Here is a 22263-nt window from a genome sequence, read left to right as displayed (position 1 = left end):
CCCACTTCTTCATCAATCAAAGGTAATTTATCACAAGGTCACTGTGGATCCAGGTCGCTCCTTACCATTCATTCCCAGATCCTGTACTTGCAATTGTACCCACTCGACTAAAATTTATTTGTAAGCCCCATATCAATATGTGTGACACTTTTGCAGTCATATGTGGACACATGCAGAGCAGCAAAAAAATCAAATCACTTGATGCACACATTCTCAACAAAGGTCAAACAAGGAGATGCTCTGTCTTCTCGTTTCAGTTCTTATATTGTAAGTAGTAACTTTTCTGTGGCTTATTTCATGCCACATTTTTTTGCATTTTTGTCCACTCTGTTGGTGTGTTTCCCATTTAAAATGGCCCTAAATACAGTGCTAAAGTGCTGTCTACTGTTTCTAAGAGCAAGAAGGCAACAATGTGCCTTATGAAGAAATTACATGTGTGAGGTAAGCTTTGTTCAGGCATGTGTTACAGCACTGCTGACCCTGAGTGCAATGTTAATGAATCAATAATATATATTAAATGAGATGTCTTTAAACAGAAACACACAATGAACAAAGTTATGTATTGCTTTATGTATTGAGACCAGTTGGCGAATATGTTGATGCCAGAGGCTCCCAGGCACCTTACCTTGTATTTCCTGTGGGAACAATGGTTCAGTACTTGCTTATTCAGTATTCACAGTGACTTTATAGAATATTATCAAAAATAATGAATATTGATTATATCTTTTTCTCTATTTGGTATTCTGAATTTTAATGCCATCGAGAAAAAGGTGGCATTAAAAATACTGCACCTGTCCTGTGTAGCAACTATTCCAACTAATCCTAAAGGTTTCAGTTAGAAAAACATACACAATAGAGTACAACAAAGTATTTCCAGGGAAACACATTTTTGTTATAGCCGAGGTCAGACCCCTTACTCTTCCCTGACTCGTGAGACCTCCATAAAGTATACGTTGGATTGCTCCTTTCTACATCAACCTGGAAGCACAGTTCCTATGAATGGACACCAATGGCTTGGAGAGAACCTTCTTTATACCATCAAGTTTCAGTATGGTACCTGCAAGCAGTCGAGGGATGTGCTGACCACCCGTGGGGACTTGGACTGGCAAGCTAGCTCAAATGGAAGGAAATACTTGTCAGCTTCAATGAAATTTGCCTTTGGTGGTGCGGCAGCGCCAAGCCTAGGGAAAAAGCAGGAGAGGGCCGGAGAGGGGAAATGAAAAAAGTTTACTTTTCCTACGCCTCACTCTAACTGCCCCCCCCAATCATTTCATTGAAAATGCCTGCATCTGTGGGGCAAGACAATTAAAAACTGAAATAAATGCATTAGGGCAAAAGACCAAAGCGCCATAAGCCATAGACAGAAGCAAGATCTCTGATTAGTGGGCTATGTCGACAGTGTCCTGTCCTGGCATCAGCCATGTTCTGAAATGTGACCAACTGGTTTTTTAACTATGGAGACAAGGAAAGAGCAGCCACTTATGGAGCAAGCTGTCCTCCTGACCAAGGAAGCATGACATATAGGGCAAGAGCTTTGCCTCATCTGTCAAGAAAAGGTACAGCAGCATTAGCTTGATCTTCCCTTTCCTGCAAATATGCAGTTATTGAGTTGGCAACCTGTCAACCTAGGATCTGTTCAAATACACATGGAGTCCTGCCATGTGCCCAGCACTGTGCTAGGAGAGTATGTGCCACCTGTGAGGTAAGACATACGAGAAAACATACACAGAAAGGGGTCCCCACGGCCACTACCTAATTCCCTTAATACTGTATTTCAGGAAGGAGAAGAACTTACCTCTGCTTTTCTATTTCTGCTTTAATTTCATCTGGTGGAGAAGAAAAAAAAGCCATGTTAGGAGTATGCTATATTTATATAAAAGAAAACTTAACTAAAAGATATTTGGAAAATATTAGAAAGAATGTTAATGAGATTTTTAAGACTGAAATGCTGATATGAATAGAAAGCGATTATAATAATAATAATAGCTAACATGTACACAGCAGTTATTCTGTGCTAGGCATTACTCTAGGTACTTTACAGACTTTCATTTACTTAGTCCTCAAAACAATCCTATGAGGTAGGTAGTATTTATCTCCATCTTCTGTAGAGCAGGACTGGTCAACCAAGAAACTATTGAGTTGGGGCCAAAACGCCCGGATTCAAATTTGTGTTCTCCAGTCCCTGGTATGTCACAGGAGGCAAATCACCTAACCTCTCTGTGCCTTGGCTTCTCATTGAAATCAGGGATTCTCACCTTGGGCAGCTTTGCCCCAGGGGCACTTGGCAACATCTGGAGACATTTTTGGTTTTCCAGACTGCAGGGGGTTGCTGCTGGCGTCTGGTTGGTAGAAGCCAGGGATGCTGCTAAATATTCTACAGTGCACAGGATGGCCCCCTGGATCACCTGTTTCCCAACTCAGTAGTTTCTTGGTTGAGAAGTCCTGCTCTACATAAGATGGAGATAAATACTACCTACCTCACAGGATTGTTTTGAGGATTAAGTAAATGAAAGTCTGTAAAGTACCTAGAGTAATGCCTAGCACAGAATAATGTTCTAGCTATCTCCCCATTATGCAACATGCATGTTAATAATAGCTACCACAATATAATAACATTTCAACCATTTAAAAATATGATAGGAGACTGGCAACAAATAGAACAAAATGCTGGGTTGGTAGGATGACTATTTTTTTCTTTTTTCATGTTTTCTATGTAAGCATATGTATTTTGTTATTTTTACAAATCAGGATTTTTAAAAAAATTATGGTAAACACACCTAAAACTTACCATCTTACCTATTTTTAAATGTATAGCTCAGTATACTGACTACTTTCATATTGTTGTGCTAAGGCATATATAATTTTTATGAATTAATTAAAAAAATCTTACGACAGTGGTTATAAAAATTACCCAGTGAAGGTTACAGAAATGAAGTGTCATTACTCACAAACCACAACCTCAAAGAGATAGTCTTATTTCCAGGAGAACAAGGTTGTGTGCACCCTTGAAATAACCGAACACCCAATCTAAATACAGAGAGAATTCTCCTGCACCCTCTTGGTCAAATGTATTCCTGCATGTTTGGTTTCACAGGCTCAACATATTATCAAACCAGGCCAATGATATAAGTCTGCACTGAATGCCATGTAGTTAAATAATCTCCAAAAGGGCAGCCTTTTTACAATCTGTTGAGAACCAGTGGTTTGGATATGGCTTTAGTTATCCCAGCAACACTGTTCTGGTAATTACAAATGTCCTTTTCTTGGGGAATTCCTATTCTAGACAGAGCTAGGAAGTGAAAACTCAACAAGAAGACTTACTAGAGGTGGCAATTTCTAACCTTCCAGCTAACCTTCCAATGTCTTCTTACTGCATACATAAGGAAAATGGGTGAGAAATACCCAGGTGATTAATATCAAGTGTTCTGCTCATGGACCATAAAGGCCATGACACACAGGGTCTGTTAAAGAGAGCTCTGTGGCATGGTTCCTTCCCTTTAGGGACAAGAATCCACTAAGGAAGTAGCTGTGGCTTCCTCTGGTGGAGGCCCCCACCCAGGCTGTGGGAATGACCCAGGAGGCTGGCAGCCAAGCTTGCAGAAATCTATATCCATAATGTCAAGGCTCTGCTTGGTGCTTAAGATCATGTCACTGTTGACATACCAAAGGGGCACTGCTGCTCAAACTCCAATGTAGGGTTTCCTTCCAACCACGGTTACCTTGTTTAGAGTTTGGATGTTAAATGAATCTGAAGCAATTAGGCCTTCACTCGAATCTATGCTGGCCTCTGGGCTCCAAAATAATGTTTTGGAATGTCACCAGTGCCAACTCACCAATGGCTAAAGCAGGGTCTGGGCTACAGCAGGTAGCCAACAAGTGACAGTTCTCTTGCTCTTTTCTTGAAACAGGAGTCAGAAACAGTGCAAAATGTCTAGTGCAGAACCAAGCAGAGCCAAGGGGAAAAAGAAAATGAGGGACAGATGCCTATTCGGTCCTCACCACAACCCAGGAAGGCAAGAGCACTCTTACCCCATAACTGTTACACAGGTGAGGAATCTGGGCACACACAGATCAAGTCACCTGATCACCATCATAGCCACCAAGTGCTACTGGGGAGTCAGGATTCATACCTAGGCTGTCTGCTCCAAAGCCAATACTTCAGAATCCATCAATGATAAGACAGAGGAGGAGGATGGGTGAAGGAAGAGGAGCATATGGTAGGGCACACCTGCTCTAGTTTATTGCTCTACATTTTAATAGGCATTGCTTTCCCAACAGCCAACTGGGCAATTAGCAGTCATAAATGAACAGGCTGGAAAGCAAGGGGATCTGAGTCGGGTGGGGCAGCTCCAACTGAAAAACTGCACTATCTTCCTAGGAAGTCCTTCCTGTCCTGGACATTGCTGCTATCTATGAGCTCCTAGGGTTAGACCCCCCCATTCATCAGTGACTTTGGCACCGACCTCTGCTCCACCCTCAAGCTGAGTCCAACCACCACCTTCACCAACCTCAACATCTTATCACTGGTCAACTCGCCCAAATTCCCCCAACCTCCCTGCACACCTTCAACTCTCCCCAACACATCTGACCTGCCACACCCCTGCCTCCTATACAAAGCAAGGCTGCCCTCAATTCCTTCAACCTCTCCTCTGAGGACCTCCTCCCCCACTCCAAGCCAGGCTAGTGTGGCAGTCACACTCAGAATCTTGTTCCTATATGGAACCGTGCCACTTCCAGCTCCTTCCTGTTCCATGCCCTCAATCTCTTTTCCTTCCAGACAACCTAACTCAATTGCTCTGAGCGAGGCCTTTCTTTGGACTGTCAGATCTTGATGAGTCCAACATGTCAGCTTTCCCCATTCTTCAGTTTCCAGGATGGGTCCCATTAGCAGGACTGTTATCAGAATGATAGGCAATCAATAGCCATGAATCTCTCTGACCTTTAGTCTTTAACTTCTGGCAAAATCCCAAACTGCGACTATCATCTCCTTTTTTTTTTTTTTTTTTAATCATCTCCTTTTGACCAGTCTCCACCTAACAACTAGACCTCAGACAACAGGGCAAGTTAGTAGGGCTATAGAGCCATAATCACCAACCACAAATAGAACAATAAATAACGCCAGATGAGCCCATCTCCTCTACCCTCCACAGACTATTGCACATTTCTCTGCTCTCAATACCCCGCTTACTCTCCTAACCATCACCCCTCCTCTTTATTCACAACCCATGGAGTGATCTTCTATTTCATGCAGAGATTAGAAGCCGCCACAAGGAGACCTCTTTAACTTCCCATTAGAGAACCTAAAAAAATGACCCACTCTCCTGCCAGAAGACAGTCCAATCCCTCTGTGTCCCACCCCTATATGCCTCTTGGGAACTTCATCCTCTGTTCTGTCTAGAATCTGATCACTTTCCACCATGCTGGACCACCAGCACTACTATCCGCTTTGCTCCAGCTCTTATCCTTCCTCCCAATCCACATCTTTCTTAACAAAGCAGCCAGAGGGACTCCCTTAAAATGTAAATGAGATTACATCTGCTCAAAACAGATTATCCATAACTCTTATAATGTAAATCAGATTACATCTGCTCCTTCGCTTAAAACTTTCCACTCGCTTCCCAGCTCACACTGAGTAAAATCCAAAATCTTGACCTTGGCCTCCAAGACTTTGTAAGATCTGGCCCTGGGCCATCCCTCTGATCTCCACGTCTACCACCCTGCCCCCCAGCCTGCTTGTTGCATTTTCCAGTCTCAGGGACTATGCAATTCCTATTCCTGCTGCCTGGAATGCCCTCCTTTCTCCAGATATCCACATGGCTCACTCCCTACCTTCTTCCAGTTCAGCGTTCAAATGTCACCTTCCCTCACCTGCTTTTTCACTCTGGTTTATTTTTTTCAATCTCTCTTCACAGAATTTGCTGCCCTTGACATATTATTTATCAGTTCATTTGTTATCTGTCTTCCCCAGGAGAATATAAACTATGACAACAGAGACTTCTGTCTGTTCAGTTCACTGCTGGATTCCCAGCACCTCGGAATTCCTAGGCAGAGAGGAGGCACTCAATATTTGTTGAATGAATAAAACGTCTTTCTCTTTCCTGCATTATTTAACCTCTCACTCAATTGGCTCCCTTCCCAAGTTTAAACCTTTAAATAAAGAAAAGATAAGATTAAAAAAACCTGTGATCCACATCGCCCTCCTCCCCTCTACTCCAGCAGAGCCAAACTTCCACAAAGAGCTGTCCATGCTCACTGCCTATTTCCTCACCTCCCACACGGGCCCCCGCCCACTCTGCTCAGGTTTTCACCTTGACACCCGAACCCCCCTTTGTGCACCCCCAAAGCAGCACTAGCTAAGGTCATCAATGACCCCCATGCTTCTCATTCTGATGGGCATTTTGCTACTCTACATCTAACCTGACCTTCCTCCAGCATTTGACCTTACTGGCCTCTCCTGTCTTGAGATGTTCTCTCCTTCTACCACCACAGGCACACATCCTCCCTGGCCCTCTGTTTCTTGCCCCCAACTCCTCCCCACTGCCCTTGCAGACTCCACTGCCTCTGCCCAGCCAGGCAGGAAGGGGCTCCTGGGGCCTGGGCAGACCTCTTCCACCTCTCCTTCTCTGTCCATTCTCTCCCTAGGCCACCTTACCCTCATCTACACCCTCAGTCTCCACCTAGGCTCTCCTGACTCCCAAATCACCATTTCTAGCCCAGGCCTGCTTCATGAACATCAGGTTGTAGGTCCATTCACAGCCTACTCTGTCCAACTGGATGCTCACAGGCAGGGAAGCCTCAACACATCAAGCCCCACTCAGACCAACCTCCTGCCCCCACCTATCCCCAGGTGGTCTTTCCACACTCCCACCTTACAGAATGGTACCAACATCCATCCACTTGGGTACCAATCCTCTTCCTTATCCAATATTTTTATCCAACCCATCAACAGGTTTTGTCAGTCTCACCTTCTGAACAAGTGGTTAATACATTAACTATGCCCGGCTTCTGCTGTCATCACTCAAGTCCAGACACCAACATCTCTCACCTGGAAGATGATAAATGCCTCCTCACTGTCCCTTGGCCATCCTTCTTGGACATCCTATAAAATGTTCTAAACACAATGGCCCAAGTGATCTTTCCAACATACAAACCTGGCCATCTTATCGCCTTCTCCCGTTTAGAACTCTTCAGTGCTGTCTCCCTGCTTTCAGTCTGAAAATCAAACTCCTCGCCATGACAACCTTGGGGTCCTGCATGGTGGGGCCCTGGCCTATCCCTCCCACCTTATTCTCCAACACTCTCATTTATTATGCTCCAACCACACAGTAGCCTCTTTCAATGTCTCTCATTTTGTTTTGTTTAAATCATTTTTTAAAAAAGATTTTATTTACTTATTCATGAGACACACACACACAGAGACAGGGGCAGAAACACAGGTAGAGGGAGAAGCAGGCTCCATGCAGGGAGGCCGATGCAGGACTCAATCCTGGGACTCCAGAATCACGCCCTGAGCCAAAGGCAGATGCTCAACCACTGAGCCACCCAGGCATCCCTAAATCATTTTTTTCTATTTTGAGATAACTGTCAACTGACATTTTAGTTTCCTTAACAGTTGTACTCCTCCCTGCCACAGGGCCTTAGTATATGCTGTTCCCCCATGCTGCCAAAATGCCTCTCACCCCAACCTATTTCTTATTTATCACTCAGCTCTCCAGACTTCCTCAGGGAAATTTCCCCTCACTCCTTTGTTCACTCCCCTGCAGGACCAGGTTTTTCTCCTTCACAGGACTTCTTAGGTTGTTAACATGTTCCAGAGGATGCGATCATTTGAATAATGCACTACTTCCCCATTAACTGCAAGCTCCATGAGAACAGGGTCCTTGTTTGTTTCCCTTACATCATGACACCAAATGTGACACCCAAATAAATATCTTCTCAATGAATGTCACTCTTGTTTAGTCAACAGACAAAAGGACCATATAAAGAACAAATATGCACTGGCCGCTCCCTGGGACTGAGGAAAAATTTAAGAATTTAACAGCACAAGGAGGCCGTTCTCCTCACAAATCTATAAAACTTAACAAAATACCTAGTAAAAAAAAAAAGCTAAAAGACTTATTCACAACCAAGACAGTAAACCAAAAGAAGCTTCTTACAGGAGGACTCCAGGAATGGCCAAGGTTTTCTAAGATAACCTTGCTGGGAAGAACGTCAAGTATTTTCCTGGCAGGCCCCAGAAGCCTGGTGAAATTGGTGAGAACTAAATACAGTTCTGAGCTATTTATATAGAAGACTCCATGTACTTGCTGATTAAGTACACGTTTTCACAAGTCTGCTCTTTTCCATAAAGAATAGTCTTACTGTTTTCCCCAGCACTGCTTACAGAGTCTCCCCTGAGATTTACAAGTACAGGACAGAGCTCTAAATTCATTCAACCACTTGCTTCACCGGCGTCGAAATGTCAGAGACTAGCAAAAACGTGTATAAACCAACTAATACGGGAGGCAGGGAAGAGCAAGCATTCAGTTCCTTCTTTAAATATGGTAAAGCCAGTGCCTCTGAATTTCAGCAGCTCAGCTGTCAGGCACCAAGCATCAATAACTTTACTGCACTGGTTCACTTATCCTTCACCATAATCCTGGAACATGGGTATTATTGCCTTTATCATTTCAGGAAACCGAGGCTCAAAGAAGCTAAATTGTCAGCCCAGGACCACAGGACTAACCAAGAAGCAAAGTTTCCAACTCAGCTCTTGGTGAGTTTTCTGCCAAACCAGCAAGTAAGCACTTTTTAATAATCAAAATCCAACTTTTAGATGCTGCTTCTAAGATGACCCCCTCCTAAAGAATCCTAATAAAGCTTTTCAACAAAAAGTAATCTGTCAAGGTCCTGAGTCCTGGTACTTCTCAAAACTTTAATTTGCAGCATGTGTAAACAGAATATCTAATCAAAATACCAGAATTTGCTAAAATTAAAGGCTTTATTCTGTATTTCAATGGAAAGTCTTAGTTTATTTGCTATGACAATTTAGGGATTTTAAAAATATTTTTCAAATTTCGCACTTAGATTCTTCCCAGTGATGAGAATAGTTATTTTGAACACATCAAAATTAGAAAAAAAAAAAAAAAAAAACAACCCAGCAACATCATATAGAGAAAGCAATTAACTGTTTATCATATGGACATGTAAATGTTGAATATTTTTGTACATTAATATACAACTAAGATTTATGAATGTACTCTCTTAATTGGCTCTTTCCCAATGACATTTAAACTAGTTCAAGTTTTTTTCTACTTTAAAAGAAGAAGAAGAAGGAAAAAAACCTCCCAGGATCCACATCTCCCGCCTCTCCTTCACACCACGGCCAAACTCTGGGAAACAGTTGTCTGTTCTCACTGTCTATTTCCTCACCTCCCACACATGCTTCAACCATTCCATGCTGGTTTGCACTTTCATTGTGCCATCACAAGAGCTCTAGCTAAGATCACCAATGACTCCTATGCCTCTAAATCCCATATAACAAACAGAGTGACAAATCTAAAACTGGATTTTATGATTTCTATGCCAGGGCAGAGCACATATTATAGCTGTTTCCCACCTGGCTGTGCAGATGTGGGCAAGATGCTCTCTGAGCCTTGGTCTCCTTTTCCCTGTGGTATCCAAAGACAGACACCAATTCCATGTCACAACTCCAGAATTAATCAAAGGCAGTTTACTGCTGCTGAAAGGAGATGTCATAAATCAGAACATTTCATAACTCAAATGAAGCTTATGGGACATCAGCTCTTCACCCTCATTTCTTTCTTCCCATTCATTAGTTCCTAAATTAAAGTAAACCAAAGACATATACAGCAAAAAGCTGCAGGAAAAAAAAAAGTTGTCATCTTTTTGACTAGAAGCTTTCAAATACATCCCAAAATTAACTACAGAAAATATGGTCTCTCTACTTACCAAATGCTTTACTTAATGGAACTTCAAAACTTTCCTGCAGTGCAATTATTGTTAAAGACTCCATCGAGTGTTTTATAGACACTAACTTTCATATGGAGAAGCAGTACAGCATGACAGTAATGGTTAAGTTCTTAGGCTCTGGAGCCAGCCAGCCAGTATTCCATCCTGGATCCATGGTTGAGTCATGCTGGCCAACTTCTCTGGGCCTCAATGAGGATAATAATAGTAAGAACTAAATTGCGTGTAAAGCACATGGCATTATGCCTGGAACATAGAAATGCTCAGTACATGGTAGAAAGCAATAGTTATTACATAACATGTGATTTTTAAAAAGTCACTCAAATTGGTTGATAAATGATGCGTCAGTGTAGCTTCATCACAGTAATAAATGTTCCACTCTGGTGAAGGATCCCAATAATGGGAGAGGCTATGTGTGTGGGGGGGGTAGAGAGTATATGGGAATTCTCTGTAGCTTCTGTGCAATTTTGCTGTGAACCTAAAGCTACTCTAAAAATCTTTTTTTTCCAAAACTCTTTTTTTTATAAAAACACTATTTCATATGAAAAACATGCAGATGTTTATATTTTCTTGATAATGACTAAGAATAACACCTACTAATTATAGAGCACTCAGCTCTTGCTTAGCACTGCATGTAGAATTTTTATTATTTTTTTTAAAGATTTTATTTATTTATTCAGGAAAGACAGAGAAAGAGAGAGAGAGGCAGAGACACAGCCAGAGGGAGAAGCAGGCTCCACACAGAGAGCCCGATGTGGGACTTGATCCCAGGTCTCCAGGATCACGCCCTGTGCTGAAGGCAGGCGCCAAACCACTGAGCCACCCAGGGATCCCCTCCATGTAGATTTTTAAGTAAGATATTGCATCTCTTATTATATATACATAAAAAGAAAAAAAGAATACTGTTAGAACAATTCAGTTATTAACATTTTCTAGATTTCCAAATTTTTCCATAGCCAATTTAAAACCTTCAGATTATCTTGTCAAGTTTCCAAACTCCACAGAGTTTAAGAACAGTACTATCGGGGCGCCTGGGTGGCTCAGTGGTTGAGCATCTGCCTTCGGCTCAGGGCCTGATCCTGGAGTCCCAGGATCGAGTACCACATCAGGCTTCCTGCATGGAGCCTGCTTCTCCCTTTGCCTGTGTCTCTGCCTCTCTCTCTGTGTATCTCTCATGAATGAATAAATAAAATCTTAAAAAAGAAAAAAAAAAAAAAGAACAGTACTATCATTTAAAGACAGATCATGAGAGAAAACAGCCCTAAAGACAGTTATGGAAAGGAAGGTTTAAGAATGTATGCATGTGCCCCAACGGAGGGCCAAAAGGTTCAAGATTATTAATATATATCAAAGCTTTATTAACAAGGTAAAGAGCAACGATATCCTTGGGTGATGAATCCTCTTACAGGCTATTTTGATATCTTCAAAGAAAGGTTGGGAGGACACAATCCCTTAATTGGGCAGTCCATATCTGTGCATTCAGCATTTAGTGCAGATAAACCACTGAAATTACTCCAGACCTATCCATCCTGATCATCACTGCTTTTAAAAGGGACAAGCCCTGTCTTCATTGAGGTTAGCAAGTTAATGCTCCAATAAACAAAGCCTTCTGGTCATGTAATTACATTCTTATTTATTGCATCTACAAACCAAATAGAGCACTAAGTCATTCCTGAACAAGGAACCAATGGAGGTTAAGAACATCAAGCAAGAGCACTCAATTTCTGTGCTTTGTCGCAGCTTAAGCTAATGATAAAAAACAATAGCAAGCCTTTACAGAGTACCTATTGCATGCCAAGTTCTTTAGAAATGTCAATTAACTTCACCTTTATAATAATTCAATGAGGAAGGTATTAATACCTGTCCAAGATCACAAAGATAAGAAGTGTAAGGTAGGTGATTTGTACCCAGGCAGTCTTGAGTCCAGAGAACACACTCCTAACCTTTCTACCATGCAGTCCCCCATCCCTGATCCCCTCCCCCAATACACTACAACCAATGATGGAATATCACAGCTGTTTCCGGGAAGTGCTCTCTATCACCTAAGCATTTCAACTCTGAGTGGTCATTTACTGTTCCTCTTATCAAAATTCATGATAATCTACACGTGGTAATCTAAAATGCCAGCCACTACTGCAACACTTCTCATACACAAGCTCACACATAGCTTCAACTATTCTGGGCACAAGAGATGCAGAGTGAACTATCACCCTGTACTTTGCTATAGGCTTTCTATTGCTTATAAAAGCAGTCATTTCTATTCAACAGCAATGACACAATTACTCTCTTAAAAAAGATGGCCAGTTTAACTCAACACTGTGCATAGGTTCCCTTATAATAGTTCCTATTACCCAACCTGATGACATTGATGAGCCACCATGTCCTTTTGCTACTCATCTAACCTACGGCCAAATTACTTCTTATATGAACAACTTCTTCCAATTCACTACTAAAACACTGAATGTGCATGCCACAATTTGGGTTGGAAAAATCTGAACTTCTGAACAAACATATAATGCAAAAATATCTAATAAACTCTCAATGTTTTGACCCTTTATGTCCCGTAAGACAATTTTATACGTAGGTTCCAGCAATGTGATATGCAATTTGGTGAAAATTTTATGTTAAGTCTTCTGAGGGAGGAATGAAAACTTTTCTGCCAAATCACTATGTTTAAAATTTCTGCAACAATACTCTTAAAGGGATCCCTGGGTGGCGCAGTGGTTTAGCGTCTGCCTTTGGCCCAGGGCGTGATCCTGGAGTCCCAGGATCGAGTCCCACGTCGGGCTCCCTGCATGGAGCCTCCTTCTCCCTCTGCCCATGTCTCTGCCTCTCTCTCTCTCTCTGTGTGACTATCATGAACAAATAAATAAAATCTTAAACAAAAAAAACAATACTCTTAAAGTCATATTGAGAGAATAGAATCCAGGCAGATTTCAAAATGGAGTTCTAAGTATTGAGCTTTTGTCTAACAAACTGCTTTGTAGTGCTTATCCTGCATTCCCAATAAAACAATATCCAACAGTTAGCCTTGGTTTTCTGAACAGAAAAGCTTTACAAATCTAAATCTCAGTAAATTCCTCTAATTGATCTTGGATTTTACAGGACTAACATCTATTTCCAGATTACCTAACCAACAACAACCTTTCAATCGATAGTGTTTGACCCGTAAGGAAGTCTTAGACCCTCCCGAAAACCGGAGGAAAGCCATGGACCTTCTTCCCCAGAAGCGCAAAGTTCACAAGCTCATCCCCATACCCCAAGAAAAGAATGCCAGCACTATACCTTATACCAAACGTAGCGAGAACAGTGATGGCAACCTCGAACTCTCCGACAGAAAAATCAAATTTTCCATTTACTCAAGTCAATTTGTTAGGAAAAAACAGGCCTTTTTTTTTTTTTTTTTTTTTTTTTTTTTTTTTTTTTACAGACTCCAAAGCAAAGGCATCCGGGTGGTGAATTCGCTTGAAGCTAGCTCTGGGCAAATGTATTGATCCTAACCGCCCAGACCTCTCTTCTCCTCAAACTCCACATGGTGGATACTTCTTGCCTTTCAGTACTCAGCTCACATGTCACCTCCTCAGAAAGGATTACTTTCTTGACAACCGATCAAAAGCAGTCCTCAGGCCCTCTTTATCACACTCTGCTGTTTTACTTTCACAAGAGTTATTTATCAGCATTCAAAAATGTCTCAATTTCCCTTTGGGTCTCCTTTTAGAGTGTAAGCACCACAAGAGCAAATATCTCGTCTGTCGTGTCCCCCACTGTGTCCCCGGTGCCCATCACAGTGCCTATAGCAGACAGTGGGCATTTGATAAAATATCCCCATGATTAAAACTAAGAGACAGCGTGCTGATGCTGTAATCAACTACCAAAGGTTTAGCTACCACTTAAAAAAAAAAAAAAAAAGAGTTCTCTCCCTCCTTCCATAATCTCTGTGTCAAATCAATCACGTGCCAGGCACTCCTGCGGGGGCAGGAAATCCAGCAGTGAGTGATATCCAAGAGTCTCCCTGCCCTCACAGACCCTGTATTTGGGTGAACCGCCCACAACAAGCAGATCCCCTGCACCTACCTAGTTGGGAGGGGTAGGATAGGACGGAGTTATGGAAGAGCCCCCCCCCCCCCCATGAAGGGAAATCATTCCCCAATCTGGGCCTTCCAAAGCAAGCCTCGGGGGCTTCCCTAAACCAGTTGAGCAGCTCTTCCCACCTGCTCTGCTCACATGGGGGAACCCCAACTAGAAGAACGCAGGTAAAGAAAACACTTAAGGGCCACCGCTGTTGAGGGTGGTGAGGGGCGGAACCAGGAAACAGGACGGCAAGGAGTCGTGGCAAGCGCCCGTGCGGGAGGCTGCAGAGCGAGCCAGCGCTGGCTTGTCACTAACTTGCTAGGTGACCTTGGGCCAGTCCCGAGCTGCCAGGGCATCGGTTTCCCCGGGGTATCATGAGGTGACCGGGAAGGTGGGCTCCGAGGCCGGGGGAGCTGGAGGCCGGGAGGGGGCGGGGGTAACGGCCGGCGTGGGGAGGCCGGCGCGGGGCCGGGCCGGGGCGGCTCACCCACCGAGCGCCACCTGGCAGGCCCTGCGCAGCTGGGAGTGCTGGGGCCGCTTCACCTCCTTGTCGGCTAGGATCTTCTCCAGGGCCCGGGACACGAACATGCTCTTGGTCTGGCTCTCCTGCATGGCCCCGGCCCGGCGGGGGCTGGTAGCCCCGCGGGCGGGCGGCGCGAGCAAGCGGGCGAGAGAGGGTGCGGGCCCGGCGTCCCGGCCAGCACCGGCCGCGTCCGTCCGCGCCGCCCCGTCAGGAAGCGACGCCGCGGCCCCACGGCGCCGCCATGATGGAGCGCGTCACGTGACCACGTGACTGGCGGGGCCGCTACGGCCGCCGCGCGTCCGTCGACCCCGTGACCCCCGGCGGGGGCGGGGCCTGCGGCTGGGGGCGGGGCCGTCGGCAGGGAGGGGCGGGGCTGAAGAGGAAGGAAGGGGGAAAAGAAGGTGGGGGCGGCGAGTGGAAGCGGACGGGGAGGCAGGACCGGGATGGGGGGGGACAGGTGGGGGAGGGCGGCCGGAGGTGAAGGGAGGAGGGGAGGGAGGAGGTAGAAGAGGAGAGCTCAGGAGAGGAGCAGAGGGGAGGGGAAAGGAGGTGGGAGGAGGAGAGAAGATACAGGAGGAGGAGGAGTTGGGGAAGGGAAATGGAAGAGGAAGTGTGGTGTGGCGGGAAAACCCGGACGGAGGAAAGGAAAGGAAGGAAGGGGTGGAGGGGAAGGGGAGGTCGAGAGAGACGGGGTGTTCGTGGAGCCTCTGCACTCGCAGGGTCTCGCCCCGCCCCCCCAGCGGGGTGCACACCTGCCGCCGCACCTGCCCATCCCGGCAGCCGCGGGGCCCAGGCCCGGCCCAGTTCAGGGCGCTGTGAGTCTCGGGCCGCCTCTGTACACCTCCCTTCGGAGTGTGTCTGGCCACGACCGTGACTCTGTGGCTCTCTTCGGGGTGTTTGACGGGGGAGGCAACGGCGATCACCAGTGTCGCACAGCCTGCAAGTGGGTGTCAGAAGGCCGAGTCTGCCCCAGGGCCCTTTCCCTTCTATCCCACCGCGGGGGATGCCCCCTGGAGCCCTTCCTTTCACACCGCCTGCATCCCCCTTCGGCGACATGGTGCCACGGGGCTCCTGCAAGGACACTGTGTTTCTCCCAAACCCCAGAAGCTTCCCAGGCAGGCATGCTTCAATGCTCTGGTCTCAATTCCGAATCTCAGGAGGCCCTCCCTGACCCCCTGGTGTACAGGAGCCCCCCCCCCCCCCCCCCCCCCCCCCGTATTTGATGTTTTTTACAACGCTCCCTGGCCTTTTGCACTTATTGATTTCTGTGTTGTCAGACTGGGGCCACAAAGGAGCAGCAGTCTCCCCAGGGCCTGGTCCAGAGCCGGGTAGAAATGTTTCATGGCCATAAATTCCATTGCTGTAGTGCAACTTTGCAGCTCTTCTCATCAAGAAGTGAAGTTTGCTTCTCCACCCCCTTGGACTACTTTTTTTGTGACTTGCCTTGACTAATGGAATGTGGTGGAAGTAAGCCTATGTACCGAGAGGCCTCAGGTGGTCAGGAGCATACTGAAGAAAGAGCACGTTGAGAGAGGCCCGTCCTCCCAGAGCTCCCGGCTGAGCCCAGCCCCCAGCCAACTCACCAGCTGAATACAGCAGCTTGAGTAACCCTTGTGAGGCAACAGAACTGCCCAGCCAGCCCACAGAATAGTGGAAAGCAACACATTATTGCTATGTTAACTCACTATATTTGGGGGTGGTTTGTTACTCAGCAATGCATCACTGAGACACTTCTCGATCCTTATGTGTTAAATGAATGAGTGAATGAAACTTTCAAAAAATGCAGTACAATCCACGAGTAATACATTTTGTGCCATCTCCCACACTGAGGTCAGGCCATGTTACTTTCCTGCTGAAAAACCTAGTTACTCCCAATTGCCCTTAGAATGGACTCTAAAGATCTCACCATGGTTGACTTCTTTGCTCTTATCTCTCTCTTTCCTTCTTCCTCCTCAGGACTCTCCTGCCACTCTGGATTCCTTTTTGTTCTCATCAAGGGCTTGGCTTGTAGGCCTCTGTTCCTCCCAGTCAGGGCTTCTCAATTAGGCCAGTACCAACCCTAAGGACATTTTGAAATTTTATTGTCATGATAGGGGAGCAGAACTGCTTGACAATGTCCTACAGAGAGCAGGACAATCCTACAGACAGTCTCGTGGCTGGAATAGATATTCTTGGAGGTGAAAAACCTATTAATAGTCATCTGAACCTAGAATGTACATCTGCTTGACATATAAACACAAAGCATTTTTCACAGTCTTAATATATATTGAATTTTCCAGGAATGCAACTGTTCTTGTAATTCAGGAGAAAACTGCATTTCTTCTGGAACTTTACCAAATGCTGTTCTCTGTTTCAAAACCACATTACTACCATTTACACCAGCCCTGGTATTTGAGTTGCCACAACAGCATCTCTGATCAGTCTGCAATTGTCATAATTCAGGGAATTCTACTTCTTTTTTTTTTTAATTTTTTTTTTTCATTTATTTATGATGGTCACACAGAGAGAGAGAGAGAGAGGCAGAGACATAGGCAGAGGGAGAAGCAGGCTCCATGCACCGGGAGCCTGATGTGGGATTCGATCCCGGGTCTCCAGGATCACGCCCTGGGCCAAAGGCAGGCGCTAAACCGCTGTGCCACCCAGGGATCCCAGGGAATTCTACTTCTGGTTCTGACTGCTTTATTATATCTCTTCGTGTAATTTTGATTGAGCATTTATTTTTTTAAAGATTTTTATTTATTTATTCATGAGAGACACACAGAGAGAGGCAGAGACACAGGCAGAGAGAGAAGCAGGCTCCCAGTGGGGACCCTGATGTGGGATTCGATCCCAGGACCTTGGGATCATGACCTGAGCCAAAGGCAGATGCTCAATCACTGAGCCACCCTGAGCATTTATATAGTGCCCTGTCTGAGCATTTATATATTGAAATAAAATTTGCAGATGTACTTGCTTTCCTTTTGTTTTGTCTTTGTTTTTTGTTACCTCCTTAAAAAAGTATGTGTGTAGAAAGATTATTATCTGAATTTTGTTTCTGAATAGTTAATGGAGGCCTTGTGATTACAAAAAAGGGAGTGTGGTGTCTATTGGTGTTGGAAAGCACAGCTGGCTGACACCTTCCCATCATTCCATTTCAACTTAAGGTCACTCATGAGGGAGGTTTTCACTAACCTCCCTGTCATGTCACCTCTACCTCCACCACTGGATTCTACATCATCTTGATTTATTTTCTTTATTGCACTAAACTGAATTTGAAATGGTGGTATTTATTTATCTGTGTATTATCTATTGCTGCGTAATTACCTGAACCTGCAAAATTACCTGAACATCTAGTGGCTTAAAATCAAACATTTATTGGGGTGCCTGGGTGGCTTTGTCAGTTGAGCGTCCAACTCTTGATTTCGGCTCAGATCATAATCTCTGAGTCAGAAGCTCGAGCCCGGTGTTAGGTTCCATACTGAGTACCAACTCTGCTCAAGATTCTCTCTCTTCCTCTGCCCCTCCCCTACCCTGCTTGTGCTTGCTTTCTCTCTCTTAAAAAAAAAAAAAATCAAACATTTATTTTCTCATAGTTTCTGTAGAATTGGAGAGCAGCTTGGGTAGTTCTAGCTCAGGAGCTCCCATGAGATTGCAGTCAAGCTGCCATCTGGGGCTGCAGTCATCTGAAGGCTCAACTGGGGTTGGAGGAGCTGCTTCCAAGGTGGCTTACTCACATGGCTGTTGGCTGTAGGCCTCAGTTATTCACCTCGCCGTGGAGCTGTTTGAATGTGCTCATGACATGGCACCTCGCTTTCCCCAACAAGTGATCCAAGAGAATAAAAGAGAGAGCAGCCATAGGAAGTTGCAGTGATTTTTATGACCTCATCTCCAAGGTGAATGATCAAGGGTGGTGTTTCGGAGACTTGACATAAATGTTGGTGGTGTGATTTTGCTATGGTGAATGACATTTGATAAAGTTCCAGACAAAAGACGTTTTTTCCTTGATTTGCATATAGTTGCTTTAGAAGTGAATGACTAAGTCCAGCTCACATTAAAGAAGAGAAACATTAGGCTCCCCCTTTTAAAGGAAAGGTCTGTTTTCACATGAGTTTGTTGGCTTACCATCCCCTCTTTCCCAGGTAGAACATGCATTCATGAAGGTAGAGATATTGTCTGCCTCGTTCATAGTTCTATGCCCAGAGCATGAAGAAGGTGCTCAATAGCTAGTTATGGATGACTTGCGATGGCTGGATTGGGGTTCACAGGATTTAATAATTTCACCAGAAAGTTATTTGGGGGAAGCTTCTGTTTTTCTATGGTAAGCACAATAATGGCCTCCCAAAATATCCACATCTCGATCTCCTTAACTTGTGAATATATTACCTTAGAATGCAAAAGAGACTTTATTTCCGTTTTTAAAAAAAAATTTTTTTTAGATTGTATTTATTTATTCGTGAGAGACAGAGAGGCAGAGACACAGGTAGAGGGAGAAGCAGGATCCCAAAAGGACGCAATCACAGGACCCCAGGATTGCGGCCCCAGCGAAAGACAGATGCTCAACCACTGAGCCACCCAGGTGCCCCTTTATTTCTGTTGCTTTTTTTTTTTTGTAAGTAATCTATATGTCTAACATGGGGCTTGAACTCACAACCCTGAGATCAAGAGGCACATGCTCTACTGACTGAGCCAGCTGGGCACCCCACAAAACGGAGTTTGAAGGTGTGATTAAGTTGAGGGTTTGGGGATCGCTGGGTGGCTCAGTGGTTTAACACCTGCCTTCAGCCCAGGACGTGATCCTGGAGTCCCAGGATCGAGTCCCACATCGGGCTCCCTGCATGGAGCCTGCTTCTCCCTCTCCCTGTGTCTCTGCCTCTCTCTCTCTCTGTATCTCTCATGAATAAATAAATAAAATCTTAAAAAAAAAAAAACCCTAAAAAAAAAAAGTTGAGGGTTTTGAGATGGGGAAATTATCCTGAATTACCTGGCTAGCTCAGTATAATCACAAGGGCATGAGATTCTCGGGCGGCTCAGTGGTTGAGCGCCTGCCTTTGGCCCAGGGTGTGATCCTGGGGTCCTGGGATCGAGTCCCACATTGAGGTCCCTGCATGGAGCCTGCTTCTCTCTCTGCCTATGTCTCTGCCTTTCTCTGTGTGTCTCTCATGAATAAATAAAGAAAATCTTTATTAATAATAAAATAATAATTATTTATTAATGATTAAAAATAATCACAAGTGTCCTTATAAATGGGACACAGGAGGGCCAGAGTCAGAAGTTGAAATGTTGGAAGCAGAGTTAGAGGTGCGGAGGAACACAGGCAGCCTGTAGAAGCTGGAAAAGGTGGAGCAATGGGATCCCTCTCGGTGCCTCCATAAAGAGCCCACCCTGCTGATCTACTCTACATCTCTGGCCTCCCAAACTGTGAGAGAATAAATTGGAGTCGCCTTAAGCCACTAAATTTGTGGTAATTTTTCACAGAAGTCAAATTTGAACTTCAGATAAACAACAAATATTTCTTTTGAGTGTAAGTATGTCCCATGCAATAACTGGGGCATTGTTATATATATATATTTTTAAATTCACTATGTACCTGAACTTAAAATATAGCTGGAGGGAAAAAATATATATAACTGGAAGGGTGCCTGACTGGCTCATTGGAAGAGCATACAACTCTTGATCTTGGGTTGTGAGTTCAAGCCCCTCGTTGGGTGTAGAGATTATGTAAAAAAATAAAACATAACTGGATATGTTTTATCTACCAGTCTCCTCCCAGTCTTGCTTTGCCAGCAGCCATGTGGGACCCATGAGGCAATCTGAAATAGACTTTTTTCTCCACAGAGCAACAAGAGAGAAGGCGCCTGGGCCCCTGACATTCTGGGGTGCTTACCTACTGGCTTTTACCTGAGATAGACATAAACACCTTTTATTTTTTGGCTCCCTATCTCTTATAGCTAAACCTCGCCCTAACTAATAAAATTGGCAACCAGCAACGTCTGTTCTGAACAGAACGTCTGTCCTGACTCCTGTTTTCTTCTGAGTAATGTCTCAACTTGGTAGCACGAGCCAGTCACCTAAGGCCCCTGTGGCTGTGCCTTACAGCTGGCTTTTCCAGCTGCCAGTCTGGTTTCTTCCCACCACACACAGACTCTTTATACGTCTGGCTGTCCCGGATGGCCTGACCCTGCTCCCACAGAGCTTCTGTGTGTTACTGCTCTCTTTGAAACGTTTCTTTTCTGTGTTTAAGGCAAAACTCAAATGCAGCCTCCCCGATTTCTGTAGCAGGGCTGGGGATGGTGCTTGGGGCAGAAGCACTGTTTTGTTGGTGCCTTATTTTTAGGGAAAGCCTCAAAGGTAGACTTGTAAGATTCTCTCCAAAGGAAGTTATGTATATAGCAATTGTATTCTGTTTGTTTGTGCACGTGTGTCCAGTTGCACTAAAAAAAAATGTTAACTGGTTCAGTGTAAATATTCGACACCACCGTTGTGGGGATTTGCTGTTTATTTGTTTGCTTCTGGATCAGGCTTTGGGCTCCCTGAGAAGAGGACCCTGAGACAAGGATGCGAGTGTGTTTAGGAGGTGATCCCAGGACACAGCAGTAGGGGAGTGGGGATGGAGCCAATACAGGTGTGATATCAAGCCAGTCACCACTGAGGGTAGTCTGGGGCTCCATCCCCCTGGAGAACTTTGGGACCAGCATAGATGTGCCTCAGAGTTATCCCAGAGAAGGGGTGAGAAAGCCAGGGCATTCATTCATCTACTCATTCATTATTGCCTGAGGGCTGCTTCTCGGGGTAATGGATTCCGACACTGTCCTGCACACAGGTGGACCAAGCCCCATGGCCCATGGGGAGCAGCCTCCTCCAGCCAGAAGAGGTAAGTGCCCAGGGCAATGACTGGGGCACCGACAGTGCATGCTATTTACCTTTTGGGTATTTTTTATTCTTAAATATGCCAGACCCTTGGCCTGAGTGCTCTCCCGGGGCACAGATGTGTGCTCCTTCAAGCACAGGACAGACTGGAAGTGCCAGTGGGTTGACACCCTTGGGAGAGCCACCCAATGATGAACAGAGCATGGTCTGCTGTTACCCAGAGGTCCTCAGGTTTGCTGGCCAGATAACACACCCCCTCATGGCTTCCCTCTCCGTGTCCCATTTCCCCACTTACCTGCTGCTGCCTCCCAAATATACCATGTGCACCCAAATCCTGGGTGCTTCTGGGGAACCCAAGTGTGATATACAGAATGATAGCTGCCCAAGGATATCCATGTCCTAATCCCTGGGACCTGTGAATAAGTGACCTTACATGGAAATGGGATGATACTAAGGGTCTGAAGATGGGAAGATTATTCTGGATTATCAGGGTGGGCTAACTATAATCACAAGAGTCCTTATAGGAATATAGGATGTCTCAGTTAAGTAAGCATCTGATTTTTAGTTTTGGGCTCAGGTCATGATCTTGGGGTCATGAGATCAAGCCCAGCATCTGGCTCTGTGCTCAGCAGGGTATCTGCTTGAGATTCTCTCTCTCTTTCCACCTGCATCTCCCCCTGGCTCTCTCTTTCTCTAAAATAAGTAAAATTTTAAAAAATAAAATAAAAGCCCTTATAAGTGAAAGAGGTAGAGGCAGAGATGGGAGGCATGAGAGAAGCAGAGGTCAAGGGACGCTACTGCTAGCTTTAAAGATGAGAGGGGGGCTGCAAGCCAAGGGATACAGGCTGCCTCTA

General features: G+C 45.0%; 1 protein-coding gene across 5 annotated transcripts in view; it reads right to left on the bottom strand.

Annotated features, from left to right (window-relative positions):
* Positions 1–14719, bottom strand: part of ARFGEF2 (ADP ribosylation factor guanine nucleotide exchange factor 2) — a 95962-nt gene extending 81243 nt beyond the window's left edge. The window contains exons 1-3 of one of the 5 annotated variants that reach the window (XM_038572544.1): positions 14532–14719; positions 1796–1826; positions 1058–1181 (exon numbers count right to left, since the gene is read on the bottom strand). In XM_038572544.1, the coding sequence (XP_038428472.1) occupies positions 1058–1181; positions 1796–1826; positions 14532–14652 (276 nt within the window). In that variant the 5' untranslated portion in view covers positions 14653–14719. Of the gene's footprint in view, positions 1–1057; positions 1182–1795; positions 1827–9323; positions 9355–9951; positions 10031–14355; positions 14432–14531 lie in introns of those variants that run through there. The other 4 variants (XM_038572543.1, XM_038572546.1, XM_038572545.1 and 1 more) reach the window with 4 other exon arrangements.
* Between the last annotated feature and the right edge of the window lie 7544 nt (positions 14720–22263).

This window comes from Canis lupus, chromosome 24, assembly GCF_011100685.1.
Source record: "Canis lupus familiaris isolate Mischka breed German Shepherd chromosome 24, alternate assembly UU_Cfam_GSD_1.0, whole genome shotgun sequence".
Classification (NCBI taxonomy): domain Eukaryota; kingdom Metazoa; phylum Chordata; class Mammalia; order Carnivora; family Canidae; genus Canis; species Canis lupus.
The sequence above is the reverse complement of the archived record's forward strand: the minus strand, read 5'-3'. Positions and strand labels throughout refer to the sequence as shown.